The 19,352-nt window shown below is 31.4% G+C and overlaps 2 protein-coding genes across 2 annotated transcripts in view; both read left to right on the top strand.

Moving 5' to 3' along the window:
- The window catches only part of LOC122501304 (autophagy-related protein 16-1-like), a 109,519-nt gene that overhangs the window by 9,071 nt on the left and 81,096 nt on the right, over positions 1-19,352 (top strand). Inside the window, exon 3 of the mRNA XM_043610648.1 lies at positions 18,763-18,942. Within this exon, the coding sequence (XP_043466583.1) occupies positions 18,763-18,942 (180 nt within the window). The remainder of the gene's footprint in view (positions 1-18,762; positions 18,943-19,352) is intronic.
- On the top strand, positions 13,940-14,737 carry LOC122501309. The gene has a single exon (XM_043610655.1). The coding sequence runs from the start codon at positions 14,155-14,157 to the stop codon at positions 14,704-14,706; it is 552 nt and encodes a 183-aa protein (XP_043466590.1). The 5' UTR covers positions 13,940-14,154; the 3' UTR covers positions 14,707-14,737.

Genomic DNA, 19,352 nt, shown 5'->3' on the forward strand with positions numbered 1-19,352 from the left:
TCATTCCATGTTTCCTTGTAAATGGTTTTAATCATTGTAAGCATTCGCCCTGTAACCCCTATTCGAGCTAATTTTTGGAATAAAATCTTTCTATCAACTGTATGGTAGGCTTTTCGTAAATCGATAAAAGCGACATAAAGTTTGCCTCCTTTCCTTTTAATTCTATTATTTATTAGTGAATTTAACACAAAAATATGATCTCTTGACGCTCGTCTCCTTCTAAATCCCGCTTGACTTTCTTTTAGTTTTAAGTTTTTCCTAGCCAAATTGATAATCTATTGTCTAATATCCTTGCTAATAATTTGTACCCTACGTCTAACAAGGAGATACCTCTATAGTTTTAAGTATCATTTTCGTCCCCCTCTTTAAAAATTGGGAAAATTCTAGCTGTTCTCCAATTTGAAATAATATTTCCAGTTACCCATAGCTCGTTAATTATCTCGTGTAGTTCAATGAACCATTTGCCAGGCAGATTCTGTAAAAATTCAACTTCTAATCCATCTTCGCCTGGGGCTTTCTCTTTTTTCATGTTTCTTAGGCATTTAATGACTATTCTTCCATTTCTATTTCCCTATTCAGTTCTGCGTTATCTTCATGACTTTCTTCCCCTGTTATGTTATTTGAATCTTGCGCTGAGTAATCTGATTCCCCGTTATCATTATTTGTATTCGAGTTAACTTCTAGTAGTTTTTGAAAATGGTTTTTCCACTTTTCTTTTCCTATTTTATTAGACTTATTCTTTTTCTTTTTTCTGAACCCGTTTATTCCCTTCCAGAAATCGCTCATATTCTTACTATTTTCAATTGCCCTCCATTTCTCTTCTTTATTTTCCCTTTTTTTTTAGCGTATAGTTTTTTTAGTTTATTTTTTTCTAGTCTAAGTTGTTCTTTATCTAATTCATTTTTTGATTTAAGGTATTTTTTTAAACTCTTCCAAATAATTTTTCTCTGATTTTTACTTTCTTCGCTAATTTTATTTTTAAATGGCTCTTGGTTTCCCTCCCATAATTTTTTAATCATCCCTGTCTCGTTTGCAGCTATTTTAATACATTCTAACAGTCTACCCCATCTGTCATCTGAATTTATATATTCCTTTTTTGATTCGCATAATTCTTCAAGTTTATTTTGATAGTCGTCAGCTTTGTTTTCGTCCCATGTTAATTTTTCTCTTAAGAATATCTTTTTTTTACTCTTTTTTGATTTCTTTTTATTACTTTCTCCCGTTTGATTAAGATTAATTCCGAAAGTGACCGGTAAATGGTCCGATTCGATCCTTACTACTGTTTTTAGGAATTTTATTGGATTTTCCTTATCATCTTCTTTGACAATGATATAAAATCTAGAACCGAACTTCCCACTTCTCCTACATGTGTTAGTTTCCCTTCTCTATCTCCTTCGATGCTTCCATTTAAAATTCTTAAACCATATTCTGTACACATACTAATTAGTTTTTTGCCTTCTGTATTTAGTACTTGATCTTCTGATTGTCTGTCCCTAGAGTAATTTTTTCCTTCATCATAAAATTCGCATTCTACACTACCTGTTTCGCATTCAGTTCTAGCGTTCCAATCCCCCATGATTATCAGACCTTTATTTTCATTTAGTTTTTTTTCTAGTAGAACAGATAGTGGATCGGTTACATTAGATACACCCACGTTATTGTATACTGTAATAATGTCAAAGTTCTTGTTTTCTACTTTACAGCAGTCGCCCTCTAAAATTAGCCCATATTCCCATTCACTGATAGTTATTTTACCACCTAAGTTTTTTCTAACTCCTAGTAATTGACCCCCTTTTGCCCTTCCCTTTTTGTTAGTTCTTATAGCTGATTTTGCTTTCCATATGAATTCGTTATCTAGTGAGTTAATGAAGCTGTCTTCATATGATTTTTCTAACCACGTATATTGCAACAATATTATGTCATAATTTTTTAAAAAATCCCATACTGCTCTTACCTTTTTATACCCTGCTATGTTCCACATTACCCCCTTAAAGTCTTTATTTTTAGTCACGAAAACACTGCTGGTCCATCTTCTTGGATCTTCCTTCTTGTTCGTCCCAGTAGAACCATTCGTTGTCAATTTGCCATTTCATGTAGCCTACCCGCGATTGTTTCCCTTGTCGTTTAGCTTCACTCGAAATCTGCTCTATCCATTCTTGTATTTCCTTTTTTCTCTTGGTTAGATCGTCTTTCACTACAATTTTTGTCCTTTTGAGTAAACTTTTTCTTGTCATCATCCATTTTTTGTTATTGAGAGATTCTAATTTGAGAAGTAGTCCTCCTTCAATTGGTTTCCACTTAACGATCCTTAGTTCCATCACAGAAAAAAATGCGAATGGTAAAAACAACCACATTTGTGTAGTTAGAAAAAAAGTAGTTAAATCTACCATATTCAGCAGCATTTTAACTACACTTCCTCAGTTAGTGGAACCAAAATGAAGTAGTTGGTTTTATGTAGTTAAAATAACTACTTTACGTAGTTGAAATAACTAACAGATGCTTGTAAATGGCTCAACTATAGTGTAGTAGTAAAAACTATTGTAAAAAATAGTTAATTTTACTATTGTGGTAGCAAAAATAACTATTTTGTATTAGTTGCAAACAAAATGAGACTTACTGTTTTTATATAGTAAATACAACCTCTGAAAGTTGTTCATTTTATGATTTATGTAGTTAAAACAACTATTTCTTACTAGTTGCAGAGAAAGAAAGAAATTTACTGTTTTCATATAGTAAAATCAATTGTTGAAAATAGTTATTTTTACTATTTATGCAGTTGAAAAGATTATTTTTTTCTACAGAGAAAAAACGTGAGTGGTAAAAACATCCACATATGTGCAGTTAAAAAAATATAGTTAAAACTACCATATTCAGCAGCATTTCAACTAAACTTCCATAGTTAGTGGAACTAAAATGGAATAGTAGGTTTTATGTAGTTAAAATTACTACTACACGTTATGATTGTGAATAACTCAACAATAGTGCAGTAGTTAAAAGTACTGTTAAAAATAGTTATTTTCGGAATTTCTGTAGTAGAAATATCCATTTCTTGCTATTTGCAAAATAAATTAAAATTTACTGTTCCAAAGAGTAAAAACAACCGCTGGAATTTGTTATTTTTGTGTTTAATGTAGTGAAAAGAACCAATTCTTACTAGCTTTTAATAATTTATCTCTATGGTGGTAAGAAACATTTATTTTTATAACTACAAAAGTCATAAAAGTAACAATTTTTATGTTATTTTTACTATATGAAAATAGTAAGTTTAATTTTTTTATAACTAGTAAAAAGTGGATAATTTTACTACAGAAATTCTGATAATAAGTATTTTCAACAGTACTTTTAACTACTGCACTATCGTTGAGTCATTTAAAATCATATGCTGGCTACATTTCAACTAAGTCCTTGAGCTTAAAAAATTAGTTACTGCAACTAAACGGAGTAGTTATTATGACTGAATCTAAGAAGAATGTCCTCAAGTACAATGCCAGTCATTGTAGCGTGCGAGCGTGGTTAGGTGGTTAGGTTATCGGTTTGCGAATGTTAGGGTCGTGCGTTTAATCCCCGGCGTTTGGGGATTTTTCTCTGTTAGGTGTATAAGAATTTAATATATAAATTATATATGAACAAAAATAGGTAAGAGAAAATATAAAAAAATGGACCTCAATAATAATAAAAAACAAATAAATAATTTCATTTTACTACTTTAAATAGTTAATTTAACTATTTTTTACAGTTGTTACAACTACAATTTGTTACGGGCGCCTATAGGAACTTTGAAAATTTAGTTACTGCAACTAAATGAAGCAGTTAGTATGACTAACAGCAAATAGTTAAGATAACTGTTTTAGTAGTTAAATTTACTGTAAAAATGGTATTTATTACTACATTTTACAGTTAGACTAACTATTCTGTCATAGTTCATTTTACTAAATAATGTTACGGGCGCCTATAGGAACTACAGGAAATAGTAAAAAAGTAGTCAAATTTACTATATTTTTTTTGTGTGACGCTCGTTAATTTCAAGATGACACTGCATACTTCGTCGGTAATTTGCCGTCCAGTTGTTCTTAATCCCCAAACCATTATATTATTTTTTCTGTCGAGTCGTTCTTTTTCTTCCCATTCCCATTCTGCTTTTGACATCTTATCGGATATTTGTATGATATTTAGGGATTCGGGTTCTGTCAATGTTTCCCTGTTTTGATTTTCGTAGAAGTCACTTTCATTGGTATCGATAGTCTCATTGTTTGGTGCAATCTCTAAAGTTATTTTTTTTATAAGTATTTTTGTGCCTTTTATCTTCAGAATCTTTTAACTGTGATTGTAAATCTTTAACTTTTTCTCTTAAGTCTGCAATTTCTTCGAGCCATTTCACTTTTCTATTTCTAGCTCTTGCTAACGCTGTGACAGCAGCTTCTTCCCTGAATTCTTTCTCTCTTTCTTCCAAGAAAGTATTTTTTATTGTTTCTATTTTTTCTTCAATTCGATTAATTTCCGGTTTAACCTGTTTTTCCCACCAGTTGGCTTGTATTTGGTTGAAGTCTTTTTCTGTGGTTGATGTTGATGTCGATGTTAACCCTTTAGCAGTGTGGTCAAAATAAGCTTTTCGTGCCACAAATGTGCAAAAAAACTTTTTTTTAATTACTTGGTATTATTATATTTTATGTTTTCGGAGTCGCTGAATCCGAATATTTGATCAAAATTAAAAAATTCAAAAATTCAGTGACCTCGAAAACCCCCGAGTAGACATTTTTAGCAATATGCGTTAACTTTTATATATATTTTTTTTCGATGCCGCTATAGCGGTCATACACACTGGGGCACGAATTATTTTTGCCTCTATAGATGTCAAACACTGTAAAGGGGTTAATAATGGAGAGTAGTTTTCGTCAGAAGTGTACTCTTCATTTTTTCCATTTGTATAATCGGATCCGTTGCATTCTTCCTTCTTCCTGTTTATCAAAAATTTATCTAAGTTTCCCTCCCTTGTTTTTTCTATTTTGTTAAATTTTTCCGCGTTACTCGGTCTACCTCTTTTTTTCTTCTTTTTTTTCAATTTTGGTGTTTCGTCCATGATCGTCGGTTCTTTATTTTGTTTGATGTTTTGTTTATTTTGTGATGCCGAAGGTGGTGAGATCGTTTGACTTTCGCGGTCATTCGATGCTGGCGTCTCCTCTCGGGTTTCATTTAAGTTGTCTACATGTGACGCCATAACCTCAACTTCTGACTACGCATTAAACTTATAAATAAAATGTCTTTCAGCCCTTATCCCGATCAATAAAAACAATCCCTAAGGTTCAAGACACAATTCCAAAAAAGAACCCACACACAATTTCGTCCAAATCAATTTTAAGTAGTATAGCTAGGGGGGTTCTGGGCCAGGTTCTGATCTCGACTAAGTACCCTCAGTCGGTAATGCAGATTTCTACTTTATCAGTGGTAGGTGGGTGTGTTCTACCTTACCGACCGAGTTAGTTCCGGCTGCCACCGATAGATGGCGTCACTAGCGAATTCCAAACACCCTTGGCGGGTAATTTAAAAATTTATTTTTAAACTTTCAAGTGGGTTAGAAGGGGTGCTCTGTTTTACCGACAGGGTGCAGTTCCGGATGCCATAGATAGATGGCGCCACCTGCAAATTTAAATCCGCTTGGCGGGATATTTAAATTTTTATTTTTATAGTTTTAAGTGTGTTAAAAGGGGTGCTCTGCTTTACCGACAGGGTTTAAGATTAAACCAATAGATGGCGCCACTTTAATTTTTAAATTTCGCAGGCGTTGCTATCCACCATTTTGTTTTACCGACAAGGTTCAAGGTTAAACCAATAGATGGCGCCACCAGCAAATTCAAATCCGTTTGGCGGGAAATTTTATTTTCATAGTTTTAAGTGGGCTAAAAGGGGTGCTCTGTTTTACCGACAGGGTTCAAGGATAAACCAGTAGATGGCGCCACCAGCGAATTCAAACCCCTATGGCGGGATATTTAAATTTTTATTTTTATAGTTTTAAGTGGGTTAAAAGGGTGCTCTGTTTTACCGACAGGGTTCAATGTTAAACCAGTGCCGACTGATATAATATTGATTCATTATTGATTCATTGTTGATTCATTGTTGATTCATTATTGATTCATTATTGATTCATTGTTGATTCATTGTTGATTCATTGTTGATTCATTGTTGATTTATTATTGATTCATTATTGATTCATTATTGATTCATTATTGATTCATTGTTGATTCATTATTGATTCATTATTGATTCATTGTTGATTCATTATTGATTCATTGTTGATTCATTGTTGATTCATTGTTGATTCATTGTTGATTCATTGTTGATTAATTATTGATTCATTGTTGATTCATTGTTGATTCATTATTGATTCATTATTGATTCATTGTTGATTCATTATTGATTCATTATTGATTCATTATTAATTCATTATTAATTCATTATTGATTCATTATTGATTCATTGTTGATTCATTATTGATTCATTGTTGATTCATTAATGATTCATTTTTGATTTAATGTTAATTAAATTTGGCACTGGCAGTATAAAGGTCTGTTGTTGGAAGCAGTTTTCATTTATAGAGAGGTTCTACGCTAACATTAATCTTTGATTGATTTGCTGGTTGATTGACATTTGCGTTAAGATACTGGGGACGATTTGCGAATAATAGATTATACATTTGCTTTATCTTCCCACGTATTGTGAGAATTATCAAAGCCAAGCCATTTGACAAGAACTTTGTTTCCACGTGTCTTGAGAATTTTTTCCACAAGATAAATATCTGAATATTTTACTTTAAGAAGTTCCTCTTCATAAAATCCTCCGCTGATGGGTTGGTTCTGGTAATCCTTGAGCTTGTAAGTCACTGGTTGAGTTGATACAACTTGATCCACGGTGAATATTTCTGTTGTCCAATTGGGTGTATATCCTTTCTCGAAAACGTTTTTATATTTGCTTACTCGAACTTTGTCACCAATTTTATACTTTAATCGTCTTAAAGGAATTTTTCTCAGTTTAGAGATCCTTTCTTTTAAAATTTCAACGTCTTCTGAAGTAACATCTTTAGGCTTCATTCCAATTGTTCTATGTTTTGTATCATTACACTGGGTTACAAAAAATAGTCATGTCGTGTTTATTTAAAATTTACTGTGTTTATTGAAAGTTTAGGTGTCACTGAATAAGAATATACCAGAAAAACTTTTTTTCATTCGGTCATTCCCTTAAAAAACGAGTTTAAAGTCTCAAAAAACCGTATTTTTAGCACTTTTTGAGGCAGCGTAACAAGAAAACGCAACATGATAAAAATCTCTATAAAAGCTTAAACAAAAGCTTAAACCTTCAACTTTAAGGCTTAGAACTGAAAAGTACTTAAATAAGCACTGAAAACCTGCAGTCGCTATTTGAAATTATCAAAAAAGCTGGGTTAAGTAGCACTTGGTAAAAATCGATTCATCTAACCGGATTCGGTTGCAAATTGTTACTTGAGGTTTCTAATGACGAATTGGAACTTAGATTTAAAAATTTCAAAATGGCAGACTCAATTTTTTAAAATTATCAACGCAAATTTTGAAAAATTAAGTGAACTCATTATTTTCAGTCTGCCATTTTGAAATTTTTAAATCTAAGTTCCAATTCGTCATTAGAAACCTCAAAAAACCTCAAGTAACAAGTTGCAACCGAATCCGGTTAGGGAAATCGATTTTTACCAATTGCTTCCTGTTCTAGCTTTTTTTGACAATTTTATGTAGCGACTGCTTGATTAAGGAGGTTTTCATTGATTATTTAAGTACTTTTCAGTTCTGAGCCTTAAAGTTGAAGGTTTAAGATTTTATTTAAGCTCTTGTAGAGATTTTTATCATGTTGCGTTTTCTTGTTACGCTGCCTCAAAAAGTGCTAAAAATACGGTTTTTTGAAACTTTAAACTCGTTTTTTAAGGGAATGACCGAATGAAAAAATGTTTTTCTGGTATATTCTTATTCAGTGACACTTAAACTTTAAATAAATACAGGAAACTTTGAATAAACACGATATGACCATTTTTTTGTAACCCAGTGGTTGAAAATAAGAGTAGGCAATATATCATACCACTTGTAATTTCCTCGTAAACTAAATTGCATCCACATTTTTCTTTTTAGTGTTCGATTAAACCGTTCAACAATGGAAGCTTTCATACTACTGTATGTTGAATAAAAATTTATTTTATGCTTTTTCATTAATGCTTCAAATTGTGAGTTATAGAATTCTTTTCCTTTGTCACTATGCAAGTTTTTTGGTATGCGTTTTTTAGCAAATATAGATTGCATTGCATTAGAAACATCTTTTCCATTTTTACTTTTTACTGGAACAGCCCAAGCATATTTCGAAAATATGTCTATAACTGTTAGTAAATACTTGAAACCTTTATTTATTTTTGAATAAGGTATCATTTCTACTAAATCTGCTTGCCATGTCTCATCAATATCACGCATTTCAACTCGCCGTCGAGGATAATTTTTTCTAGCCTGAGTATGAAGTTCACTCACTACTGTTAATTTTTTGTTGTTCATTCTCGAGAGCACTTAAGCGAGTATCCAATTCACTAATAATTTCAGCTGTCCGATAAGATAAGTCCTGATTTATATCTTTTTCAAAATTTTTTATTTTTTCTGAAATAGAGTCTTCAAGAACTTTTAGAAATAAGTTGTTATTGTCCACCTCTGATCTAAGTGAGGCACTAGCTTCATATAATAAACGCACTTCGTGTTTTATCATATGTCGTACAAGTTTTAAATTGACAGCGTCGTTTTCTTCTTCAGCGTTAGCAAGATTAGAGAGTTTTCTTCCTTCAACGTCAAAGTTACCTTGAGAATTAAGTTTAAAACCAACTCCAGGAGGCCCTCGTCTTGCTGTTCCTCTTTGATTGAGAGGATGTCCGAACACGTCATTTCTCATTGTTGAAATGAATGATATTTGCTAAAACACATCTTAATAATTAGCTTCACGTAGTTCCTCAATGATAGACATGATTTCATTATTGTGACTAGGATTTCCAACAGCTTGAGAAGCCATTAATAGTCTAAGACGGTCAACCAACTCATTTAGATCATCCCAATAGATATATTCTCGTTGAAAATTTTTGTTTGTAATCATAAATTTAGGTAATGAACTACCGCTTACGGATGGCTGTTTGGTAGGTGTTCGAGGGAAGAATTGAGATATAAAATTCAAATACTTGTAACTCTTATCTGTACGTATAGATTCAGAGGAACTATACTTCTTTTTGTGTGCATTAGTAGCAATCAGAATCTCTTTATAGTTCATTTCATCAGCTTCACTTATAAACGATCTGGTAGGTTTACTTTTGAATAAAAGTTCAAGTAATCCAGGTGTTTGAAGATATCGTTTATCACCAATTTTAACAAACTGATCTTCAAGAGTTATTGGTGAATCACCAATCATAAGTGATCCATCACTTAGCTTACGTATGCCGTATGTTGAATCTAAACATTGCTTTCTATTATGATTTAATAAGTATAGAAATTTATTACTTATTTTATTATCATCTGGAGATTTTTCAGTTTTACTTTCATAGTTTATGCTATCATCCTCCTTCTGCTCTTTCTTTTCAATCTTAACATTTTCAATCTTGACATTTTCATGTTCACTGTCTGTCAAGTTGATAATTTTTTGTAAGTGTTGAATTATCGGTTTGAAAGTTTTATTCAACACACTTTCAGCTTCTTCTTTTCCTAATTTTAACATACGATGTTTTCGCCTAATTGCCTCGCTAGCTTTAGCAATTTGATGAAGATATTCTTTTTCTTTATGAAACATGTTATTATTACAAGGTTTCATATTGAACTAACAATATTTTAGGGATGATCTTATATTTATAGTGTTACAAAGCTATCAAATCCTTTTCTATATCTTCCATCATTTAAATCAGAATCCTTATCAATTACTACAAATCCATACTTGTCTGAATTCCAACATGTGGCACATAGTTCTTGAAATTGATTAAATGTCATGTCAGTATTAACATGATCATCATAAACATGCCTTAAATTTTTCTCATCTTGAAGAAAAAGAACTAGTAAATTAACATTATCACGTACCAAATGTTTAGGAATGCGGGCATATGTTTGACAAAGATAAAAAGAATCAACATCAACATGTCTACCCATGCAAAAGAATGCCCTTACATTATCTTGCTTCTCGCAAGCAATATCATCAAATATAAATATTGAATTCCGTTTTGCATCTTTAGGAGTAATGACTTCTTCATGCTCACTAAATGGTAAATACTCTACTCCTTCAACATTACTTACAACTTGTTCCAAGAATTTATACTTGGGTTGATGTAGAGACTTTGAGTACAAGTAAATATTATCAAATCTAAGACCATTAGGATGTAAAATTAAAGAAAGTAGTACATTTGTCTTTCCACAATTTGATAGTCCACAAAAAATAGCTCGAATACTACCTGATAACAAGCTACCATGACGCTTCACTTTCTTGTCTTGTTGTTCAACAATCGAGTCTAGATTGACGACTGGCAGCTTGTGAAGTTGTTCCTTGAACCGCATCCTGATTTACACTGCCGCTAAAGGTATAAATACGGCGCTTATATAGCTCACAAGTCATTCTAATTTTAACTTTCACAGAGTAAGGTATGATTATATATCATCACTCTCAAGGAAAAGGTTTAATTAATAAACTTATAAACAAGTTGCCATTTGAATTACATTTGCCGGGTTATCAATATTGTGGACCGGGCACAAAGTTAGCAAAACGTCTGCACCGAGGTGATCCAGGTGTTAATCCATTAGACACCGCTTGTAAAGAGCACGATATTGCTTACTCGAAAAATTAAGAAAACGTTGAAGAAAGAAACGCTGCTGATAGAGTATTAGCTGACAAAGCGTGGCAACGTGTATTTGCTTCAGACGCACGATATAGTGAAAGAGCTGCAGCTTACGCAATAACAAACGCTATGAAAGCAAAATCAAAATTTGGAATGGGAGTAAAGAAGAAGACAAAATAAAAAAAACGAGTAAATCTTAGGAAAATTGTGGATGCTGCAAGAAAATCAATAATTCCTGGTAATGATGCTCGGTCAACAATAAAGTCAGCTATTGAAACAGCTCGAAAAGCTGTAAGAAATGCAGGTGGTAGAGAAAAAGTTTTAACACCTCGTATTCTACCTGTGCCATCAAAAGTTGGTGGTCTGTTACCATTAATTCCAATTTTTGCTGGGCTAAGTGCACTTGGAGCACTTACTGGGGGAGCTGCTGGTGTAGCAAAAGCTGTTAATGATGCAAGTGCAGCAAAAGAGCAGTTGAAGGAAGCTCAGCGTCACAATAGAGAGTTGGAAGCAGTGGCACTTGGTAAAGGTCTACATTTAAAACCATACCGACAAGGTTTGGGACTTCATTTGAAACCATATGTTAAAGGACAAGGTATTAAGAGACGATGTACAAAAAAAAAGTTTAAAGCTGCCTCAACGAGCACTTACAGATTTAGATTTACTTAAATATGCTAAAGAAATAAAAACTTCCCATTTTCGAGGAGTTTTTATGCGAAATGAACTACCTATAAGAGGTCCTCGAAAAAATGAATCAGCCATTATTAATTTAGATGATAAAGATGGTTCTGGAACTCATTGGGTTGCATATAAAAAAGTTAATAATAAAGCAGTATACTTTGATAGTTTTGGTAATCTTCAACCACCCTATGAACTTGTCAATTACTTAGGTTACAATACTTTAATACAGTATAATCATCAAAATTATCAAGATTATAATAGCTTTAATTGTGGTCATTTATGTCTAAAATTCTTATGTGGACAGCTTGAAATAACTCAAAAATATATTCTATATAAGTGATTGTAAGTCATTCCACCTAATCAGTTTATAAAAAGCCATCAACATGGAAGAATCTTTTACTCTGACTATCTCAGGCAATTCATCTGTCCTGGAGGCAGAATATTTTCCTCCGATAGAATTATTATCTAACAAAAATTATGTACTTGGCTTAGTTGAATTACTAACCTTCAATTCAATTCCTAATATTGATCAAGGTAAAAATAAATTTTTTATTGGTGATAAAGTGATTACTATTCCCCCTGGAAGTTATGAAATTGAAGATATTGAATAATATATTCAAAACTCTATTGAAAATGGATCTGAAATTGTAAGAATCAAACCTAACAATAATACTTTACGTAGTCAAATAACAAGTAGCCTTGAAGTGAGTTTTGAACAAAACGATTCAATTGGTAAATTATTAGGATTTACTCCACGAATACTGACAGCTAATAAGGCTCATACGTCAGATGTACCAGTAGCCATTCTTAAGGTAAATGCTATCAGAATTGAATGTAACATTACTACTGGTGCATACATAAATAATAAAAAGGTACACACAATTCACGAATTTTTTCCAATTGTTCCAGCTGGATATAAGATTGTGGAAGTTCCATCTCACGTCATTTACCTTCCAATCGCCGTGAAGAAAATACATAATATTTAAGTAAGAATCGTTAATCAAGACGGAGATTTAATAAATTTTAGAGGTGAAACTATAACAATTCGATTACACGTTAAATCAACGTAATGGGAATTGTATTTCATAGAAAAACTGGTGGAAGCTATATAAAAGAGTTGCCATGTCAGAAGTCATTTATTCCTCAATCAGTTCGCAAGAGACTAACATCTCAGAACATACTGTTTCTGAAGCAGCTCGGCCTAAGAGTTTATCAAGAAAACAAGGGAAAAAATTGATTTTTCACATACTTTTTATTTGTTGTTGTAACAAAAATGGAAGAAATTTTAAACATTCTAAGTCCAGTTAAATTTAATAATTCTGTGGCACACTATGAGATTCATGCACATCAACCATACGTGTCATCAGCATTTAATAACAGTGACGAGATTCGAATTGCAGTTCAACATCAAGACTTGTACATTTTTCCCTCTAAAAGTACTTTACACGTCACTGGCAAAATTGTTAAGCCAAACAATACGCTTGTAACTAATACAAAGTTAATTAGCAATGGTATTTCCTACCTGTTTAATGAGATTCGTTATGAATTAAATGGTGTTGAAATTGATCGCTCTAAAAATGTTGGTATTACAACCACAATGATAAATCTAATTTCTCAAACACCTAATCAAATGATTTACTCGGAAAATGCTGGTTATCTACCTTGTGATGATAATAGTAGAGTAACAAATGATGCTGGATATTTTGATGTAAATATTCCACTAAGTATGATTATTATCGGTTTTGCTGAAGACTATCGAAAGATTGTTGTAAATGCAAAACATGAACTTATTTTAACAAGATCTCGTACTGATCTCAATGCTGTAGTAAACATTGGAGAATCTGAGCGTGAAGAATTTAAAATTTTAATTAATAAAGTTGAATGGTTGATTCCATATTTAATGGTAAATGATCGCCAAAAAATTGAATTATTGAAATTCATTGAAAAAGACTCACTTATAACAATGAGTTTTAGATCATGGGATTTATATGAGTATCCTATGATTCCTGCCACTCAAAAGCATGTGTGGACTGTAAAAACTTTAACACAAGTTGAAAAACCTCGATATGTTATTCTTGGTTTTCAAACAAATCGAAAAGAAGATCAAGGAAGGTATGCAAATTTATTTGATGCCTGTAATCTTCACAATGTTTAACTTTTCTTAAACTCACAGTACTATCCTTATGGAAAATTTAATTTAAATTTTACTCAAAACAAATTTTCCATACTATATGATATGTATTGTAATTTTCAACCATCCTACTATGGAAAAGAATCTGAACCTTTATTAACTAGAAATAACTTTAAAGATTATGCACCATTGGCTGTTATTGATTGCTCAAAACAAAACGAATTTCTAAAACAAGCATCTGTAGATGTGCGATTAGAATTTGAAGCAAATAAAAATTTTCCAGCCAATACAGCTGCATATTGCCTTATAATTCACGACCGCATTATACAGTATACACCAATCAGCGGCGTTGTTAAAAAAGTAACGTGATTGGTAGAAATAATGACCAATCATAGACGACATCGGTAGTGGGGGTATTTGGAGTGGTGGGGGAAAGGCTATAAAGAGAGCGTCTCTCTAAGGCTTGAGCCATTATTCTATTTCAGATACCATGGGGTACGTCGTAGATATTCAATGCTTCAAAAGACCTTACAACGAGTTTGTCATCAAAGAGTTGGCGATTCTACCACTTCAACAAGATGCTCATCCATTGGTCTACCTCTTCGAGCCGCCATATGCCTGGAGCCGATTACCTGCAAGATACAAATGTGAGAATCGATGGCTTACAAATAATTATCATGGTATCGATTGGGCTGCTGGTGACGTATCTTATGAAAAATTACAACCTATAATAAAAGAAGTATTAATAGGTACACCTACTATTTATGTAAAAGGTTTAGAAAAACAAAAATGGTTAGAAAAATATACATCAAATGTGTTTAATTTAGATGATTTTAAATGTCCGTCGCTAAAAAGTTTCAGTGTAGAAAGTTCATCTACATGTACAAATCACACACGTAGCTTTAGCAACTGTGCTGTGAAAAATGTATGTAATCTACGAAATTGGTTGATACAACCATCGAATGTACTACGAAATAATATAGAAAATAATGATGAAGTTGACAATGATTGTACATTGAAAGATTTTTATAATGATTGTTAAAATTTCCTATATAATGAATAAATGTATTAAATGTCTATTAATGTTTACTTTAATTAACCCTTTCCTATCCTATTATCTTTATTACACATGTGTAAAACTATTAAACATGTTAAAACTAGTCTAGACTTGTCTTATGACGTCACAAAGTAGGCGTGGCTTAATAAATAAAAGTGGGGGTAATGTGCATGCGTAGAATTAGTGGTGGGGGTAATGCGCATGCGTAAAAGTAATGGTGGGGGTAATGCATGATATTCAGGTATAAATAGAGGCTCCTTGAGCTGTAAAGCTCATTCTGTTTTGTGACATTACAAAGTATTATCTCTAAAAAAAGATGGATCTAACAAAAATCAACGCCATTGGTCGCATGGATGCTTTCCTACCTACGAAGCCGCTTTCCGAGCTGACTCCTGGACATAAGTATCCTATAACAAAGATCCAGGTCGTTAACACCAAGTATGGAGTCAAGGTCGTCGTTGAGGTGGATAAAAAATTCAATACATTCCTACCTTCAAGATTTGTACCAATGTTCACTGATGACTCAATATGCTTGGACCAAATGCAAGAAGCTATTAGTTCTGGACAATTACGGCTGAAGTATATTGGTGGTCCATACAACCATATTGAATTTAAAATAAAACAAGTGTAAATATTGTATATTGAATGTAATAAATGTATGAAATGTTATTAATACTGTATTTAATTAAATACCTTCATTAGTATTACGTTAGATAATAAGGTTTACATTTTAAGGTTATGTTTAATAAAATAGATTTTAAGGTTATGTTTAATACAATAGATTTTAAGGTTATGTTTAGTAATGTTATGAAAAAATAATATTAGTAAACTAGAAATTCAAGAGAAAAATATTATTGTAGAGTTCGGAAAAAAGGTTCTAGAAAAATAGAAATTAGAAGAATAATTTATTTAATATAAACATGCTAAAGTGATGTCAAAATGGTATAAAATATTTATATAATTTTTATTTACTTACTATTATCATATTTCATACTCAAGAACACGCACCATTTATTGCATTATTATGTTTTAAAAACAAAATGGTGGACACGAATGCCCGGGAAGTTTAAAAACAAAAAATAGTAGACTGCAATACCTGTGAAATTAAATTTTAATGGCGCCATCTAGCGATCTAACCTAAAACTAACTCGGTTGGTAAAACAGATTCCTACATTATCGATCGAGTCAAAATGTTTTGTCAGATCCCTACCTTAACGACTGCTGATAAAGTAAAAATCTGCATTACCGATCTGGTGTAATTTAATTTGAATTCAAACAGCTTATTGTTTATTCAATAAATTTTTATTGCATTAGTAAACATCACATCAGTTTTAATTGTAGAACTCTAAACTTATTTTATTTACAAGCAAGGTCCGGGAAATTTAAAAATCAAGATAGTAGTTTGCAACGCTTGTAAAATTAAATTTTAGTGGACCCATCTATAAGGTTGACCTTAAACTATGTAGAAAAATATAGTAGGGAGCAATGACCGCGAAATTCAAAAAGTCTTATAAATTATATATTAATTATAAATCTTTTCACTAATTTTGTGGCGCCATCTATTAGGTTGACCTTGAACCCTGTCGGTAAAACAAAATAGTGGAAAGCAACATCCGCGAAATTTAAAAAATAAAGTGGCGCCATCTATTGGTTTATCCTTGAACTCTGTCGGTAAAGCAAAATGGTGGACTTGAAAGTTTAAAAATAAAATTTTAAATTTCCCGCCAAGGGGATTGGAATTCGCTAGTGGCGCCATCTATCGTTGATCGTTGAACCCTGTCGGTAAAACAGAGCACTCCTCCTAACCCACTTGAAAGTTTAAAAATAAAAATTTAAATTTCCCGCCAAGGGGTTTGGAATTCGCTAGTGGCGCCATCATCATTAATTTTTTTTAATAAATATTTAATCATCATTATTTTCCAACAAGAATTAACATTTTTAATTATAAAACCTTCTGAACTTCAATTATTTAAAAAAAACTACAAAAGCAACTCTTCCACAATTCCATTATTTTTTAATTTTCGAGTAAAAGCATTCTCTAAATAATTTATAAATAATAATTTTATGACAGTTCTTAAATAAATAAATTGTTTAAAATCGTATAGTACAGTATATTACAGTACTATATAGTATAGTCTAGAATAAAAAAATTTGATTCGAAATATTTGGTTTCGAAAAACGTCAAAAAAAATCAAAACCTGCGGTTCGGCAGGACCGCAGGTATACAAATGTACAGAAATAAATATATAACACGAATAATTTTCTACCAAATTTTTTTTTCTTTGTCAGAAATTAAAAAAGAATTATTGCTTTTTAAAATTTGACCATTGTGAATTTTTTTAATAAACTTTCAATAGCCAGCGTTCCCACCCGCCCGTAGCAAAAGATATTCATAACTGGAACAATTTTTGACCAAATTTTTTTTTCTTTGTCAGAAATTAAAAAGGAATTATTGCTCTTCAAAATGTGACCATTACGAATTCACTTTTTAAATTTTTAATAGTCACTTTTCCCACTTCCGTTATCAGAAAACCTAAAATTCAAAAAAAGTAAAAAAAATTCATAACTCTAACAATTTTTAAACAAATTTTTTTCAGAAATTAAAGAGGTATTATTGCTTTTAAAATTATGACCATTTCAAATTTTTTTAAATAAACTTTTAATAGCCAGCATTCCCACCCGCTCGTATTAGAAAAACCGAAAAATTTGAAAAAGTACCAAAAAAAATTCATAAATTGAACAATTTTTGACTAAGTTTTCTTTCAATGTCAGAAATTAAGGAGGAATTATTGCTCTTCAAATGGTGACCATTGCGAATTTTTTTATAATCTTTTAATAGCCAGCGTTCTCACCCGCCCGTTTCAAAAAACCGAAAAATGTCAAAAAGTCAAAAAAAAAATCGCAACTGGAACAATTTTCGACCAAATTTTTTTTTTGTCTGGAATTAAAGAGGGATTATTGCTTTTTAAATTATGACCATTGCGAATTTTTTTAATAAACTTTTAATAACCAGTGTTCTCACACGCCCGTATCAGAAAACTGAAAAATGTGAAAATTAAAAATAAATTCATATTTCGATAAAATTCAAATCCAAGCTAATCTAGCAAAAGTGAAATAGGTTTTTGCTAGTTTCGATAAGTACTTTTAGAAACTAAAGTCAAAACTTAGTGCACATTTTATGTGTTGCACGTGTTATCAATAAAAGTTTAGACATAAATCGCCTTTTTATAATTTTTACAGAACTATAAAAAGCTATGGCCATCTCCCCCGGACTTACCCTAATCAATTAAATTTCTAAAATTTAAATGTATAGAAAAAAAATGTTTAAGTAATTTTTAAATAAAATTTAAATTAATATTTATTATAGTAAATTAATTTTACGACATTGTGCCACGGTCCTGACATGTGTTTCACAGTTACAACACGTAAATAAATAAATAATCGAATAAATATTTTCTTTTCAATGTTCGCACTTCAAAATAATGCAAGTAGAAGTCAATTAAAAATAAAATTGAGTAATAAAATCACGATTTCGTTAACATGTGTAAGGTACAAAGTAATTAACAATTTAAAACATAAAAAAAGTGCTCGTGTACGTAGAATATCATTACAATAAAAATATTTTCATATGTAAAACATCTAGTTAGATGTGACCTACAAAGTACTCAAAATATATTCTCAATATTTGATCACGTAACAATTTCAGAACAAAATTTAAAAAAAACGATTGCCACGGACCTGACAATTTTACCCTATTTTTTTAATTTTAACTATGATAATGATTAGTTAATGAACTGAATATTAAATATATTTAAGAAGAGACTTCCATCCATTAAGTGATTTATGAAGTGATTGGCAAAAAAAATAATCTTTTTAGTTATTTATCTATGGGGTCATGCAAATATGACAGTTATATTTGAAAATCACCCATTTATGATCCAAACGGAAATTAATTTTATTAAATATAATTTGTAAAATGTTTTGACTGTAATAAAATATTCTACTCGAATAAATGATACAAAGTTGGAATTTTGTTTTCAGGTATAGAAACGAAATTCGCTGGTTCGAGTTGTAACGATCTCGTCACGTCCGATGGATCTGGATCGACAATAATCAGTGGCCACTTTGACAAGAGGATACGATTCTGGGATTCCAGGGCCGAATCCAGCTCGAATGACATACCTCTACAAGGGAAAATCACATCCTTGGATCTGTCACGTGGTAAGATCAAATATTCAGGATACGTTTCAAAATACGTTTCACGAGGATAACTTTCCTAAATCTCTCTCTCTCTTTCTCTCTCTCAAGAGAGTAGTCTATTTAATAGATTAATTCACTAAAAAATTTCTAATCAATTAAAAATAGAAATAGCCACAAATTAATGAAAAAAGGACTATTTAATAGATTTAACATCTTTTAAATAGATTTAAACACTCAAAAATTTATATCCAATCAAAAAAAACCATAAATTAATAAAAGAATTAATCCAATGGATTTAATTTTAATAAATTAAAAACTCTAAAGAAATATTTAGCAACATAAAATTTAAAAGCGATCGTAAATTAAAAACGATAAAAAGTAAAGAAGAAGAAAAGAAAAAAGGATAAAAAAGGTATTTAATAAAAATGACT

The sequence above is a fragment of the Leptopilina heterotoma genome, unplaced genomic scaffold (genome assembly GCF_015476425.1).
Source record: "Leptopilina heterotoma isolate Lh14 unplaced genomic scaffold, ASM1547642v1 Lhet_208, whole genome shotgun sequence".
Taxonomy (NCBI): domain Eukaryota; kingdom Metazoa; phylum Arthropoda; class Insecta; order Hymenoptera; family Figitidae; genus Leptopilina; species Leptopilina heterotoma.

Bases quoted from the DNA above. Each gene is read 5' to 3' on its own strand.
- LOC122501309 (XM_043610655.1), top strand. From the start codon at position 14,155: ATGGGGTACGTCGTAGATATTCAATGCTTCAAAAGACCTTACAACGAG.